Source organism: Myxocyprinus asiaticus, chromosome 12 (assembly GCF_019703515.2).
Source record: "Myxocyprinus asiaticus isolate MX2 ecotype Aquarium Trade chromosome 12, UBuf_Myxa_2, whole genome shotgun sequence".
Classification (NCBI taxonomy): domain Eukaryota; kingdom Metazoa; phylum Chordata; class Actinopteri; order Cypriniformes; family Catostomidae; genus Myxocyprinus; species Myxocyprinus asiaticus.
The window spans coordinates 49,203,760-49,220,848 of record NC_059355.1 but is presented as its reverse complement, the minus strand read 5'-3'; the positions used below and the strand labels follow the sequence as shown (position 1 = coordinate 49,220,848).

The window sequence follows — 17,089 nt, the reverse complement described above, 5'->3', positions numbered from 1 at the left end:
ATCTCTCAAATCACATTTGCACATTTGTTATGTGTAAAGGTGTTTGGTGTAACCTGGTGAAAAGTGTCAAAAGGTGCCATTTTTTAATTGAATACAAGGGTAAAAAGCAAGCTGTTTGTTACACAAAACTATCATTTGGCTTCAGAAGACTTGGAATATAGTGCACAAGGTGTATGTAAGTGTGTACTACATTTGTGGTAACTTTAAGGTGCTTTTTGTCATTTATTGAACTTGGAATAAATTACCATCCACCATCCAAAGGGGCTCCTCTGCAACATGTCGTGATGTTTGCGTTTAACTCTTGTCACTTTTTGGAACTGTCAAATGCAGATTTTCCCCTGAATTGAAAGGAATAATTGCTCCAAACAGCAGGACTGTCAGATTCAGCATGTGTCTTTTATCTTTTTCACCATTTCCATGTCTAACCAATGCCATGGCAACAGAGGATGGACCTTCAGTATAACATGGTGCAATTGTCTTAAATTCACTCCAAAATATCTTGATTCCAGGGCCAGTATTCTTACTAGAGCTTGATGAAATGACTTTCAATGATTTTTTTCCCCAATATATATGCATATTATTTTCATAAAAGTTAAGCACATTTATCCCCATAAATGCATATTGTATGAATATTAAACACCAAAATTTGAGTTGTTATTCACTGATAATCTTCGACTCTGTTGTATTTCTCAAATCACATTGCAATTACTGTTTTTAACCCTCTGGGGTCAGCATAACAGCTGAAACAACTTAAAATACTCCGTCATTTTTGGGCATACAGATAAGTATAAGACATCATTAGAAACCATAAAGGGTCTACTTTTATTTGTGTACACTCACAATAACAATAATACTTTGTGCTTTTGTAAAATAAATAAAATAAACAGGGTGCGCTTTCAGCCGTCTCTGTCCTCCACGAGCATCTTTCTGAAACACGTCACAAAAATGAAGTGACAACAAGTGAAACATATGTCTACAGAAAGCTTAAAATGTCTACTTTTAAATAAAACTATTCAAATTTAAAACAAATATTCTCCTGCAATGTAATCTGTATGAAACAAAGCGATGTACAGTTTCTCCTGGCTCAGCTAATTATCCCTAATGAGATCACACCCACCAGCAGAGCGTGCTATTTACTGTTTACTAAATGGTAAACGCCCCAAACAGTACCTTAAAAAACATCAAGTTCATCATCAGATTCATTCACTTTCCTGCGCGTTTGGAAGATGGCACGCTACACAGGTGAGGAAGCTCTACAGATGGTCCTGGATAGAGAGGAAGAGTTCACATTTTCCTCAGAAGAAGAGCGGGACTCCGACGATGAACGTTTACATTTTGAAGAGCGTCTTGATCCAGCCGAGGATACAATTCCGGATGAGTAAGTCATTTAGTTTTACTTACATTAGTTGACATGCTATTTTATATAAACATGGACATATTTTACTAGTTGGACTATTTCCAGACTTGCCAGCCAGGATTCAAAGTTTGAAATTTGAAATATGTCCTAATAGGCAAGTTTTAATTACATTTAAATATTTCGGCTAAAGCAGGTATTTAAATTGTATGCTGTATGATGAAAATATGATATGTAATATGATATAAAAATAATATGAATGTTTAGATTATATTTTAACTAGTGTTTATGTTGCCTCATTATCATCAACGAAGCTTGTGCTTGCAAATATCTGTTTGGGTGTAAATGTGTAAAATGTGCTGTAAATATGCCCATATTAGAAAATCAACATATTAGAAGGATCATGTGACACTGAAGTCTGCAGTAATGATGCTGAAAATTCAGCTTTGATCACAGGAATAAATTTCATTTGACAATATATTCAAATAGAAAAGTTATTTTAAATTGTAAAAATATTTCACAATATCACTGTTTTTGCTGTATTTTGGTTCAAATAAATGCAGCCTTGGTGAGCAGAAGAGACTTCTTTTAAAAACATTAAAAAATCTTACAGATCTAAAACTTTTAAACGGTAGTGTAAGTCTAAAGTAAAGTCTTTATGTAAAGAAAATGTATAGTCAGATTACTTCTTTTAACTTAAACTACAAACAATACATTCAACCATTAAGTCTCCTCACATTCATTCGCTCTCAGGGGAGGAGTCTTTGTCTCCTCAGGTGTGAATCACATCAATATTCATGATCATTCACGCCTCCTCGCATATGGTCTTTCTAACACTAAAAATGTCTTACAAAAGTTAAATGACTATATTGTTTTGTATGAATGAGTGATCAGGATGGTTTTCACATCATTTTTGTAGCAAAAACTCTAGGCTACAAGATCCAGTCCTCAAAAGTCTTGTGAACAAATGTTTAGTAGGTGTTATATGGCCTTATTTCAGTGACTTAATTTTAGTTTTTTTAAAAACCACGCATAAACGTTATTTTCTCAAAAATACAAACATGTACATACATGTTGCTCACATATTATTGTAGCCCTGTTTGTGCTGAAAACAGTCCTTAAATCTCTGGTCTTATTGCGCTTGATTCATCTGTGCATGTTATTCCCAATTTAAAAATAATATTAAAAAAATAAAAAAGTTACAAAAAAAGTTTGTTTTCAAGACATTTAGCCCCTTTATTAAAATGCAATGATATGCTCCAATTTTTGTTCTTTTTTTTTTTTTTTTTTTTTTTATATACTCCAACTCTATAACAACTTTACTTTTTGAATGATGTCACAAATCCCTCTTGCTTTTCAGCACTCCCCTTCAACCACCCGACTCCATTAAGAAATGTAACACCCACTTTGAACAATCCAATCATTTCCAATGAATAAAATGAAGTCCTGCTCTACATTTGTTCCCATTGAATATCATGTTTTACTCAAATACGTCACATTACATAAGTACAATGCATTGTAAATGTCATTTTTTACACTCAGACTCTGTGGAACAAAATTAGGCTTCACTTTCTTTATGCAAAAATAAATTCTTGCTTTTTTTTTTTTTTTTTTTTTTTTTTTAGTGAAATATGATCTGAAAATGTTTTTATTAGATTTACCCAAACAGCACTATATTCTGAAACAATTTTGAACATAAAGCAATAAAATACACTTTTTTCTGCAGTCAAACTCTTATTTGGAAAAAAGCACAGAATTCCTTTTGGGTCTGTGCAACAAACAAACTTTTTCCTGGCTGTCTATGTCAGTTTCTCCTCAGTGTCTTTTTGTTCTTTGTTTTTATCTCCCTGTCTTTTGCTGTCTGCTTATGTGGTCACACTACGGTGCCACCGCATTCCCAGCAAAGAATAGTTTGCCACCGGCAATGTTTTTGTGGTACAATGCATCTGTACGCGGAGCTCAGCGGTAAAGATGCGACTGGTGCTTTCAAGTGCACAAGTCACGATTCACTCCTGCTTTCAACTCCATAAAGTTGCTGGCCTCAGGTAAGAGTCATTATAAGAATCCATCTAAAGTTTTACCCATTCAAAGCGCTCTACCTGAAAGACATTTGAAGGAACTCCGAGTTTCTTAGTAGACGTACATTAGTTAATTAGAAAGAAAAATCACAAATGAGCCTTTGTTAATATCTCAATAAATAAATAAATAGATAAATTCTTCAATGAGAGACTAGATTTGCCAAGATCCCAAAGTCTGCAATCAAAAGTCAGAGATCTCAATATGAACTCAAATATTTCTCATTCATTTCTCCCAAATAAAAATGATCTGAGCAATGCTATCCATATATAATTTTATACTGTAGCTCTATACTCTAACAATACATCAACGATGGTCTAATTTTTATTTCTCCAAAGAAATTTTAAGAGCAACATTCAAGACCAGTGTTGTGTGTAATCTGAATGCAAAGTATTTAGCGTCCTGGTTACTTGCGTAACCTCCATTCCCTGATGGAGGGAATGAGACATTGTGTCGATGTAGTGACACTAGGGGTCACTCTTGGGAGCCCGAGACACCTCTGGTCTTTGATAAAAGGCCAATGAAAATTGCTGAGTGGTATTTGCATACCACTCCCCCAGACATACGGGTATAAAAGGAGCTAGTATGCAACCACTCATTCAGGTTTTATGCTGAGGAGCCGAGACAAGGTCCCGGCCATTTCAGAGGGTAGTTCAGCGTTTTGGCAGGAGGGACACATAGGGGTCCCCATACAAAAACACCACAACTGGCTGAACTGTGTTACGTGAACTGGCGGTGTGTGACGGGCAGACCACTGTTTGCCTCGTAGCCAGCGCACCAGGCCAACACGTAACCTCCCCCAACACTGTTGTGTCGAACGGCCCTTTGGGACAAGTCGACTACCCAAAAGATAGAGACGGGCTAGCCCAGTCGTGGCCTCTTATCCCCTTTTTTTTCCCACTCCCTAAAAAAAGGGGGATTATCCGTCTGGGCCGACCAGGTCTAGTCGGGGGGGTCCCTCCCAAGGGGAGGACACCACAGAGACCACAACTCGCCCAGACAGAGGGGGGGATATTTAAGTGGAAATACATCACATGGTTTTGCCGAGCTATGTCGGGAGTATGCCATGTGGAGAAGTCCCATGGTAGGTCCTACCCTACGGGGGAGGAGTTACTACAAGCATGGAAACTGGGGCAGAGGGGCCTCTGCCCAAGGAAGACGCTGTTTGCCAACAGGGAAACGAATTAGTGGAAGACATACGTCGCATGGTGTTACCTACGGGGAACCGCCACATGCAGAGTACCTACCCCAGTATGGGGTTTTAGTTAGCACATGTACTGGGCTGGCAGCGAGTCTCTCTGAAAACTCGTCTGCCACAGGGCTCGGAAGAAATGAAACAGGGAACACAGTTTGTGAACACTACTGGGAGTTAACGGCGCACGTCTTCAGCTCAAGGGAGGTGAAAGGCGCTATGCTCAAGCGATATACCCGGCCGGCTGTCCTGGACTTACCTGCTTGTGCGTGCCACAACATGGGACGAAACCGGTTCCACCCGGAGGTTGTATAACCTCACAAAGGTGTTGGGTGTTGCGCAAAGCACGCACTGGTCACAGCGACGTCAGGACTGGGTCTGCCTCCCCCTGGGGCAGTGCTTGCAGGTTCACCACCTGGTCCCTAAAAGGGGTCGTGGGAACCTTGGGCACATAGCCCAGTCGGGGTCTCAGGATCACGTGAGAGATGCCCGGACCGAACTCCAGGCACGTTTTGCTTGCAGGTCGTGCAGGTCCCTGTGTGTGCATAGCAACTCTCGAGAGTGAGCTAGAATCAGCCAGTCATTGAGGTAGTTGAGTATGCGGACACCCACTTCCCTTAATGGGGCAAGAGCTGCCTCTGCGACTTTCATGAAGATGCGAGGGGACAGGGACAGGCCGAAGGGGAGGACCTTGTACTGATACACCTGGCCGTCGAAAATAAACCATAAGAAGGGTCTATGTTGAGGTAAAACCGAGACGTGAAAGTACGCGTCCTTCAGGTCTACCGCCGCGAACCAATCTTGATGCCGGACACACGGCAAAATGTGCTTTGGCGTCAGCATCTTGAACGGGAGTCTGTGCAAGGCCCAGTTCAGAACTCGCAGGTCCAAGATTGGCCGCAACCCACCACCTTTCTTCGGTACGATGAAGTGCCATGTTGAGAAGCCTCGCTTCATCTCGAACTCATGGCTGCGCTGAGGGGACCCTTGAAGCACTTACCTTCTCCATGTACCCGGCGTCGGGGGGGTCGGCGACGGGGGAGGAGGGACTTTTTGACCGTCCTCGCAGTCCATCACAACCACCTGGCCGTGGGTGTGAGTGTGGTGCAACCGGACGCGTGAAGGCGGGGGGCCTGCGTTCGTGCGTCTGGTCGCAGTGCTCGTAAGCACTGGCTATGTGACCAAGGGAGTGAGGAAACTGCTCTTTTGAGAATGTGGGTACCACAGCCCATTCGGGGTGTGGCGAACATAAAAGAAAAGGAAACCAAGGATTTACCTCCCGGCCCTCCACCGGGGGATGGAGTGGTCTGGATACCAGCTCCAGGTTTGCAGCAGACATCTCGCTCCCTGGGTCGTCTGTCTCAGGGGCGCTTAGGAGCCTTCTGAGTCCTCGTGCCGGCCCGTGAGGTGGGGGTGTCAGCTTCCTGCAGGGGGCTCTACGCTGGGGCCGAGAACTTGGCTCGGGCTGAGGCGGAGCAGCCTGGGCTTTCGCCCCTGCAGGGGGCCATCGGCGAGCAGACGGGATACGGGATCTTGAGCCACGCTGGGGCAAGATGTGTTGTATAGCCTCCGTCTGCTTCCTCACCGCTGAGAACTGCTGGGCGAAGTCCTCGACGGTGTCGCCGAATAAGCCGATCTGGGAGATGGGGGCGTTGAGAAAGCGAACCTTGTCCGCGTCCCTCATCTCGACCAGATTCAGCCACAGGTGGCGTTCCTGGACCACGACGGTGGACATAGCAAAGCACACTCACTTAAAGTTACAGTACACCCAAATACGAAAAATAGGTTACTTTGAATTGTCATTTCGGATACAGTTGTGTAAAGAGTCTTCTAAATTTCTTTTGTATTGCACAGTAATCAATAATAACATATAGATTTAAAACGTGGGTGAGGAGATGATAACATAATTTGTAATTTTGGGTGAACTATTTCTTTGATAAAATTTGTTTTTTGGTGTAATATTTACTAACTAACAACACTACAAATGTTGAACATCTTCAAAGGAAACAAATCTATAGTGCAGTCAATAAAACACAACTGTCTGCTTCTTGAAGTAAAAATCCCATACATTTTTTCCATAGGCTAATTGATTTTTAACGATAACTTATAAACCTTTAAAGACAGACCTTCCGTGAGTTAGGTTGTTAATCGATGGTCTATGCTTCTTTTGAAGCCATCAGTCCATGTTATTTAAACTTCAGTTTTTCAAAATTGTGTTTAATAGCAAACTTCCTGGTGAAGAACTACACTACCCATGATGCTGAAGAGAAACAATCCACCAGTCAGAGAATCGCAGCCAACAAAGCGTGCCAAAGGAGCAACCGACCACTCCCATGATGCACTGTAAATTATGCAATCGAGCTGCTCTCCCTACACTCTCAAACTGTTTATAGATTTATGTATATCTGAATATTTTGCAATAAAATGTACATTTGTAATCAACAATATATGTAGGACTACAGTATATATACAGCATATATACTATATATATATACTTTTAATAACAGTGATTATCCCTGTTTCAGTAGGAAACCATATAAGTCACTTTGCACAACATTATTAAATCTAAATATAAAACTAATTTATGTCCTTACCGGTTTGTCGATCAACGGTAAAGAATAGTTCTCCATCCAGAACGCTGTAAACTATCCGTGCGCTGCTTCCATAGGTCGGATCGTCCGCGTCAGAGGCCATAACCTTCATCACCGAAGTCCCTGTAGTGAAAACATGAATTGCTTTCATGATAACTGTTATTCTGCAGTTTACACTGACATTTCATAAAACAGTTTTAAAACAACATGGATCTCATTAGTCAAGTTGTAAGCGTTTCAAGAGCATTTAGCTGTTCTTTAAAGCAAATTTATTCAACACTTTTTTCTGAGCCAGTTGTGTGTGTCTCAACAGCCCCGCGGCTCCAAACGCAAAGCACATATTTACATTTAGTCCCACGTTTTAACTAAAGCAAAGCCTGCAGCATATTAAGCTTATTCCTGATGGGAATGCTCATTTCTCGCAACAAAAGCCTGATGAAAGATAAAACAGAAAGAGAGAGAGAGAGAGAGAGAGAGAGAGGTAAGCCCGTACACAATGTGCTATTTTTTTCTTGATTGTTTCTTGTCAGATTGTACGATATGACTCCAGTGGGATCTTGAGTAAAAGCCAAGACTGAATGAGCGACATCAACAATTTTTTATATGTCAGACTGTACAATATAAATCTTAGTCAAGACTTAGTCAAGATTGACTGCACTGACTGGGCGTTTTAAGTCACAAAGTCCACGTCTGTTTTTACGTTCTCATGTAAGCTTCAAAATGTTATGATATAGCACAAATGCAAGCAAGCCCCTGCACAAGTGTTGCCAATGTTTTGCCTGGAAAATTACTTATTAAAAATATAAAAATACAAAGTATGAGTGTTTGGAGTCAGTCACAAATACACACACAAAAAAAGAAATGATATATATATATATATATATTAGTTGTGACGAGGAGGAGGGTGGGCTAATCAGCCGAGGAGAGGGATAAAGCCGAGCCGGATGCAGCAGTTTGGGAGAGAGAGCCACATGCAGCTGCCATGTGTGTGTTTGTGTTTTGTGTCTTTTTGTTTCATTAAATATTATTTTGGCTGTTCAGCCGGTTCCCACCTCCTCCTTGCCCATTTTAACCCCTGTTGCATTGGTTCCAAAACCCGGGAAGGAGGAGGGATGTGCTGTCGTGGAGTCCTCGACACTGCCGTCTGCCGAAAGGAGCAACCGTGGCCATCCATCGGGGGATGGAGGAGTCGCTGCCGGCCACCTGGACGCAGAGGAATGGCCGTCGTCCGCGAGGGGAGGAGGGGCTCACTGCCGGCTGCCTGGAGCGGTGGAGCAGCTGTCAGGGGTCGGAAGACTCGCTCCGGTCCGCCCGGGGAGGAGGGGCTGTTGTCCGCCAGAGGGTGGAGGAGTGGTCGATGACCAGGCGACAGCGACAATTTTTTTTCTCTCTCTCTCCTCTCTCTCTCTCACTGTCACTCCACCTCGCTTTTTCCCTCTCCCCTTTTTCCTCCCCTTGTCTCCATCCCAGGTCTCCAAAGGCAGGGAAAGCCTGTCGGCAGGCGTGGACGGAGAAGCAATGCCCCCTCTCGGATATGAGGAGGGAGGAGTGTGATGAGGAGGAGGGCGGGGCTGGGCTGTGAGTGCCCACGGCTGGCCCCCAATCGGGCTAATCAGCCAAGGAGAGGGATAAAGCCAAGCTGGATGCGGCAGTTCGGAAGAGAGAGCCACACACAGCTGCCGTGTTTGTGTTTTGTGTCTTTTTGTTTCATTAAATATTATTTTCAGCCGGTTCCCGCCTCCTACTTGCTCATTTTAACCCCTGTTACAACAGTATATTTACTTGAGAAGCAAAATGGTATAAGCTATTAAGGGCTCTATTTTCATGAAAGCACAACAACCGTGCTTGTCCAATTTTCATGAGAGCACTAATTCTAAGAGCAAGTGGCCGTGGATGGGGGTGTTTGCGCTATCTATGTGTGTATTCATGCAAACTTTGGGTGTATTGTATGTTAATGAAGTGGCACAAAGAGCAATTTGCTATTTTCCTGAGAAATAGGTCATTGCGCTTAGATGTTTCAATAGCAGGTCTGTTTTTAACGCAAAGTCTAAATTCAGTTCCTACATTTACAGTTTGGAGATTCCTCTGGCAGGTGGTAATAAAGTTCATGTCAAAACTCTCTCTCTCTATATATATATATTGGTTTTCAATTTACAAAACTAACTATTTCCAAAACACACATTCTTAACACAAATACACATACGACACTAAGCGTTTCTTAGCACATGACATTTCCTTCAACATTTACACTATTATCCCATCTAACATATCCCCAGTATCTTCATTTTTCAAGAATGTTATAAAGGGACTCCAAGTGTCTTCAAAAGCCTTATATCCATCTTTAATAATGTATGTTATTTTCTCCAGTGACATATTAATTGCCCTTTCTTTTACCCATATCCCTATGCTTGGTCAATCAGTTTTTGTTTAGTTTTTTCAATAAAGAGCGATAAGACACTTTGTTGTAATATGCACATATTTATAAATGTACATTCCTCTCTTCTCAGACTCAGATTATGTGGGTATAGATGAAATATAAACATTTTGGAATCAAGAGGGCTAGTAACCTTGATGATCTTATCAATCATATAGTTTACTTCTTTCCAGAATTTCAAAATCACTTCACACTCCCAAATACAATGATAAAAAGTATCCTTACATGTTTTACATTTAGAACAAGTATCTGTAATATTGACGTTAAATTGATGTAATAGTGTTGGAGTTACATAAACTTGTATTGTAACAGTTTCAGTCAATATCTTTCCTCCAAGCCTCTAACCGAGAATCAGAAGACTCCTGGGAACCTGCTACCAACAAGTTGTATAGTAGTGATGTCAGATCCCTACCATAACAATCTTTGGAGATTTATTTTTCCAAAATCAACAAAGATGGCATACAGTATCTACAGTGCGATTCTGAGATGAAAATACAATACGTCTTAATTGTAAATACCTAAAAAAAATTATTTCTGGGTATATCAAATTTATTAACTAATTCCTGAAAAGACATACATTTGCCCAACATATACAGTATAAGTCTTATATTTTCTTAATACCCTTCTCTGCCCATAATTTAAACCGTGCATCGACTCGGCCTGGTATGAATGTATCATTTCCCTATATAGGGCTATAACGAGATAGAGAGTTTGTACTGGAAATGTCCAAATTACTCTGTGTTTCATGCCACACATTGATCATATTCAAAACAATAGGATTAGCTAAATTTCTACTTCTAATTTTAAGTTCTTTAAAATTCGAAGCATAAAGATATGATTGTAAAAATAGGTCTGCTTTAACTGAACTAATTTCCATATCTAACCATGAGGGTGGGTCTTGAGATGAAAAATAAAACATAATAGATCTTAGTTGGGCAGCCAAATAATACCATTGAATGTTAAGGCATTGGAGTACACCCCTATCAAATGGTAGATACAAAAGAGATAATCTAGAGTCTAGATCGTCTGGAGTCTATGAAATAAGCCACTAGGAATTGGCAAGGGGATATTTTGAAACAGATATAATAATTTAGGCAATACAATCATTTTTAATATATTAATCCTCTCTACTACAGAGATGGGTAAAGAAGTCCACTTCTAGATGTATCCAGATATTTTCTAAAAATTATATGTTCCTGTGATGAGGAGAAGGGTGGGGCCGGGCTGTGACTATGCACGCCCGGACCCTGATTGGGCTAATCAGCCGAGGGGAGGGATAAATGCGGCGGGACACGGAAATTCGAGAGAGAGACAGCCACATGCAGCCACACGCCTCCTCCTTTCCCATTGTTAACCTTGTTACATTGGTGCCAAAGCCCGGGAAGGAGGAGGGATGCACTGTCGTGGAGTCCTCGTCACTGCTATCCACCCAAAGGAGCAGTCGCGTCCATCCGCCGGGGGACGGAGGAGTTGCTGCCAACTGCCTGGACGCAGAGGAATGGCTGCCATCCATGAGGGGAGGAGGGGCTCTCTGCTGGCCGCCTGGAGCAGTGGAGCCGCTGCCAGGGGCGGAGGAGTTCCCTACCGGGCACCAAAACACGGAGGGTCATTCCATCCACCAGGGGTCGGAGGACTGGCTCTGGACTGCCCAGGGAGGAGCTGCTGTCATCTGCCAGAGGGTGGAGGAGTGATCGAGGACCAGGCGACGGCGTCTTTGAAACCGGCGAGCAAGTTTTTTTTTCTGTCTCTCCTCTCTCTCTCTCTCACTGTCGCTCCGCCTTGCCCTTTCCCTCTCCTCTTTTTTGTTTTTGTTTTGTTTTTCCCTCCCCTCGTCCCCCTCCCCAGCCTTAGAGAGGAGGGGAAAAGCCTGCCGTCAGGTGCAGCCAGAAGGGCACTACGCACGTGACTACACACACCTGGCCCCCAATTGGGCTACTCAGCTGAGGAGAGGGATAAATGCAGTGGAACGCAGCAGTTCAAGAGAGCCACATGCAGCTGCCATGTGTGTGTTTATGTTGTGTGTCTTTCTGTTTAATTAAAATATTACTTTGACTGTTCAGCCAGTTCCCACCTCCTCCTTTCCCATCGTTAACCTTGTTACAGTTCCATACTACCAGTTGTTATATCTTGAATATCCCTATGACCTCTACGGTTCAATGGCCAATATGAACCTTGCATGCAACCTCTAGACACAATAAATGGTTTTGACACCATGCTATTGGTCAGAACGTCAGCAGTGGGGTTCTTATATAACCCTAACCCAATTACAAAAATTCTCTCCAAGTCCAAAACTATTGAGCACTTCGAAAAGATAATTCCATTCTACCCTGTCAAACGCGTTTTCTGCATCTAGTGATAACAGAGCAGTATCTACCTTTCCCTTCTGATTATGCAGAATATTCAATACTCTTCTAACATTATGACATCCTTGTCTGTGCAAAATAAAACCATTCTGATCACTCCCTATTAAGTATGGTATTGCAATTTCGATCTCCTTGCTAAAAATGTACACAAAATCTTGTATCAGAATTTAAAAGACTTATAGGGCGCATGTTTTCACACTTGTTGTTAGTTTTTCCCAGTTTTGGAAGAAGTGTAATTAAAGCTCTCATAGAAGTAGGAAGAATACCATTCTTAAAGGCTTCTATCATAATTTCTAAGAGAGTTTTAATCAATTTATCTTTATTATATATATATATATATATATATATATATATATATATATATATATATATATATATATATATATATATATATATATATATATATATATATATATACAGTATATAGCTGTATATCTATGGGGAGGTAGAGCGATCATTCTATGTATCCAAAGTGCAGTTCATATCACCCCCTATAGCATGTTGACCAGGTAAAGATGAAACGAATAAAACATATTACTATAAAACTTGGGTTCATCATTATTAGGACCATATATATTCAATAGATTTAATTTCTCTGTCAAAATAATTCCCTGAATAATTATGAATCTACCAGCTGGGTCTTTGATAATATTCTGGACTTGTATTGGCACTGATTTGTGTACAATAATCATCACCCCTCTTGCCTGTGTGGTATAGCATGCTGAAAAGGCTCATGCCATCTCCTCTCTATTCTCAATACATCCCCTTTCATCTCTTGTATGAACACCATGTTGCATGTAGTTGTCTAATCCTACTCATCACCTGTTTAACCTTCTTTTGATGACCCAATCCTCTGCAATTCCATGAATTTAAAAAAAAAAAAAATTTTCTCTGACATACAGTACTTTTGTATTGATTCAAATATTACCTTAAAACATTTACAACAGTGACACACCAAGAAGATAAAAGAAAAAAAAATAATTAACAGAACATGAACTCAAACAGTCCTCTTAATTTTTTTTACCGATACCAGTTCCCAAGGGCATAGATTTGGCTTGAACATTGGGGGGTTGCAGCGTGAAGCATTTACATGTTTCCGTTAATCATGGTATAAATATTGGGGGTGGGGGGGGGGGTGGTTGGTTGTACTTTCTTGTTTTGATGTGACCTCTCCCGTATCCCCCCTGGAATCTACGCCCTTGCCCCACGATTCACTTCTAATATGGTGTTAGCATATAAGCCATCTTCTGGTCATAAAAAAAAGTTTCTGTCAGCCCATTCATTCTTAATCCTATCAGAGTCTTGTATATCATTCTTCTTTTAATATTAAATGAAAATATCCGCCAATATCCATTTCTTTAGGCATATCAACGTCAGTAACAAAGTAAATATCCAATCCAGGATTCCATGCATTTGGTCCTTGTAAAAAATGTTCGAACAACAACAAAATAAACTAAAATAAAAATATCAGCAGATTATATGACACATTTTACTCGTTATCCATTTGTTGAATGAAGCGTTCCACATCCTCTGGACTGTCGAGTGTCATGGTACGATCGCCGTGAGTAAGAAGCAGCCGAGCTGGGAAAATGATTCGATGCCAGTTGATTCCCCTCTCATGTAGCTTTTTGTGCACTACATCATAAGTTCTCTGTTTTCTGTGCACTTCGGCAGATAAGTCAGGATGAAATCAAAGATTGTGATCTTTGTACACAATTGTTCTCTAGCAGCCTTAAGCACCTTTTCCGTCTGCTTAAAGTTGAGGAACTTCATAATAAGTGTTCTCGGATGTATTTTACCATCTTCCCTTCTGTTATCTCTCTGGGAAGTAGTAATCTGATGCGCTCTCACTATACTCAACGGTGTCTGGGATGATTCCATCCCCAAACCATCTGGCAACCAATTTTCCAGAAAAGAGCATGCATCCATTCCTTCTTCCTTCTCTGGAAGGCCAATTAATAGGAGATTATTTCTGCGACTTCTGCATTCCAAGTAATCTATCTTGTATGTTAATGATTTCATCGAGATTTCAGAGTACAGGCTCAAGTTTTCAGTTGAACGATCTCATCCTCGGTCCTGGAGATGCATTCCTCAGCTTCCGTAATTCTTTCAGTAACCTCGGTGACCACCGATAGGACTTCATCAATTTTAGTACTTACTCGTTTTTCCATTGCTTTAAATGCAATCATTATATCAGCATTGCTCGGATTTCTATCGACGGGCTCACCGCCGTCTTCCTCTTCCATCTTATGGTCATTCACACCAGGGCCGGCACTTCCTACCGGCGATACAGGCGGCCGCCTAGGGCCCCGACGTGCCTGAGGGGGCCCCGTAAACACGGGCAATGTAAATGAACAAGTCATAAGATTAAGAAACATTGATGATTTTTATTGTGAAATTCTCTGCAGTCCAATGGTTTTGAGAGCGCACACACGCAGGACAACGTGTAACGTTGTAAAATGTTACCCAGTAATTATCATACTTGCAGCTTCCATGACCTCATATTAATTGAGACATTGGTTTATTTGTACTTCTAGAAAAAAGTTGAAAGGCCATCAAAATAAGATGATAAAATGATGACTTGTCACAGCACCTAAAATACACATATTCCCTTCTGTGTGCGTGTACATTTTAATCTAACATGTTATTTGTCATCTACTGAGCTATACAGTATAGTGCTTCTTTTTTAGTGCTTTCTATTAAAACAATCTGCTCATCACGTTTGCAGTGGTTCTATGGATGTTTTAAAGTTATGACGATTTTCACACCGGGGGACCCATTTTCATGATTTCGCCTAGGGTCCCACAAACCCACAGGCCGGCCCTGGTTCACGCTGTCAGATTCCGAGGGTTTTGATGCCATTGTTGAGGCTTTTGTTATGTCAGCTGAACCTATTTAAGTCGTACTTGTGAGTGGGTTTTAATTAGGATTATTTGAAACCAATGCAAGAGGGTTTGAAGTCGCGACTTCTCACATCCACGCCATAACCAGAAGTTCACTATTGTTCATTGTTAGTTCATGTTAGTTCATAGTGCATTAATTAATGTTAGCTAACACAACTTTTGATTTAAAAAAAAAATAATATTAGTACAGTATGTTTTAATTAACATTAACTAATATTAATAAATGCTGTAAAATATTGTTCATTGCTAGTTCATGTTAACTAATGTAGTTAACTAATGTTAACAAATGAACCTTACTGTACAGTGTTACCATAAATTGTCCCAATGGTGTAAGAAAAATAGACTTGTTTACCTTTTGAATTAAGTTTATTGTTCGTACTGCATTTGCAATTTTTTTCCCCCTTCTTGTTTTTAGCATAAACCTCCCTAAATTGAGCTAGTTTTCGCTGAATGCAATCTTTTATGCAATTCTTTCTCTTAAGCAATATTTCTTGTCAAGTAAATTTATCTTGTTTAAAGAATGTTTAGATATTTTTACTGGAAAACAAGACAAAACTATTAAGAAAATAGTTTTTTTGCAGTGTACGCTTGGCGTCATATTTACAACTAGTTTGTTGAGGAAAATAAATAAAGAATTTCATGGCAGAACCACACCCCCGATTCATTTTTACCAATCAACAAAACTCTTCGACTAGCCGAGGTCAAGAATTTCAGAGATGTGTGCAAACAGGAGAAATATAACCAAACGAGCACCTTAGCTAGCAGACCAAAAAAGTTCTGTATTTGCGCATAATAATTTTATAGGCACACTAAATGAAACCTGTTCACCTAATAAGTATAAATAAGCTTTAGGATTCATTGCAAAGGCAATTAATCGTCCAACAGTGAGCATATCACACTAAATGATCAAATGCACTGTGCTGTATGAACTAAAATGAATTTAAGAAAAAGCGACAACTCTTCCCTGAATGTACAGAGCACGAAAGTGGCACCCAAGGACATCTCGCGGCCTTTATCCAGGGTGACCGGTCTGCAGGTAATTGGTGACAGCTGGTGGTGTCCTGGAAAGGTCATCGCTGCAGTCTCCTGTCATGATACTGTCCAGCCACATAATAGCTCTATGCTAATTAGGTTAATTAACGGGAAGTGTCAGAATCGAGTTTGTCTTCTGTCACAAATGGTGGCTCCCGAGGGGATTACAGAAAAGGACAACGTTTTATCATTAAAGTGACGCACTTTTGCGGAAGCCAAACACCCTGATCAGTATCTGTCTGATAGCGTTTTGCTCTCTTCTCTCGACTGCCAACCCTTTCATGACCTGAAATGTGTCGTTAAAAAGGCAAATATCAACTTACCTGCCAACATTGGATTGTGAAAAATGGGGGGGGGGGGGGTTGGGGGGTCATGGTGCGAGGAACGGCAGCTGGTTGAGTTTTTGGTGCCCCTGTAGGGAGTAGATGAACCACACAGACTGTGTAATATACGTATAGTGAGTGACAGTACCGGTCAGTAATACCCCACTGAACATGAATAATACCAAGAAATTTATTCAGAAGGTCCCTTACCACATCCTTCACAGTTTTAGCAATAAATGCTTTTTTAATTATTAATAATAAAAAGTGTATATCCTTTCTTATATGCTGAGAACTTTTCTGACCCAGAAAATATTATTTATCTTCTTTACCTTATTTATGTATACATCTGTGTTGGTTTATATGTATTTTTATTTATGTTTTGTCTTTTTGCTATTTAGTTACGCACTCATCAACTTGTCAATAATCTGTATCTGTCTCTCGTGACCGCGGACACACATTGCGCTCGCTTTGTCTGAGATGTCGGGTTTGATTGTGCCCGAACTCTCGCACAGGTGTCTCGTCTAGTGTTGTCGCCTGTTGCTTGCATCGCGTGGTGTTTGCCTCGCAGTGTACACTCAGGCTTTGTCTAGCGTGAGAATGCGTGGATTGCTCATATTGCCATGAGCGCATATTGCCTCATTGTCTTGGCGATGTGCACTCGTGGCATGCGTGTGTTGTGTTTTGTTTTCTGTTCTGCTGTATGTCTCTCAGTATTGCATCATACCCCGCCTCCTTGTTTGCTTATTATTAGTCCATTAGTCACACCTGTCCTGCTTGTTAACCTGTTTGATTTCTCTCCCTATTTTAGTCTCCTCGTGTGT

At 40.9% G+C, this 17,089-nt stretch overlaps 1 protein-coding gene across 1 annotated transcript in view; it reads right to left on the bottom strand.

Moving 5' to 3' along the window:
- The window catches only part of LOC127449554 (cadherin-22-like), a 126,043-nt gene that overhangs the window by 74,883 nt on the left and 34,071 nt on the right, over window positions 1-17,089 (bottom strand). Inside the window, exon 3 of the mRNA XM_051713060.1 lies at window positions 7,217-7,336. Within this exon, the coding sequence (XP_051569020.1) occupies window positions 7,217-7,336 (120 nt within the window). The remainder of the gene's footprint in view (window positions 1-7,216; window positions 7,337-17,089) is intronic.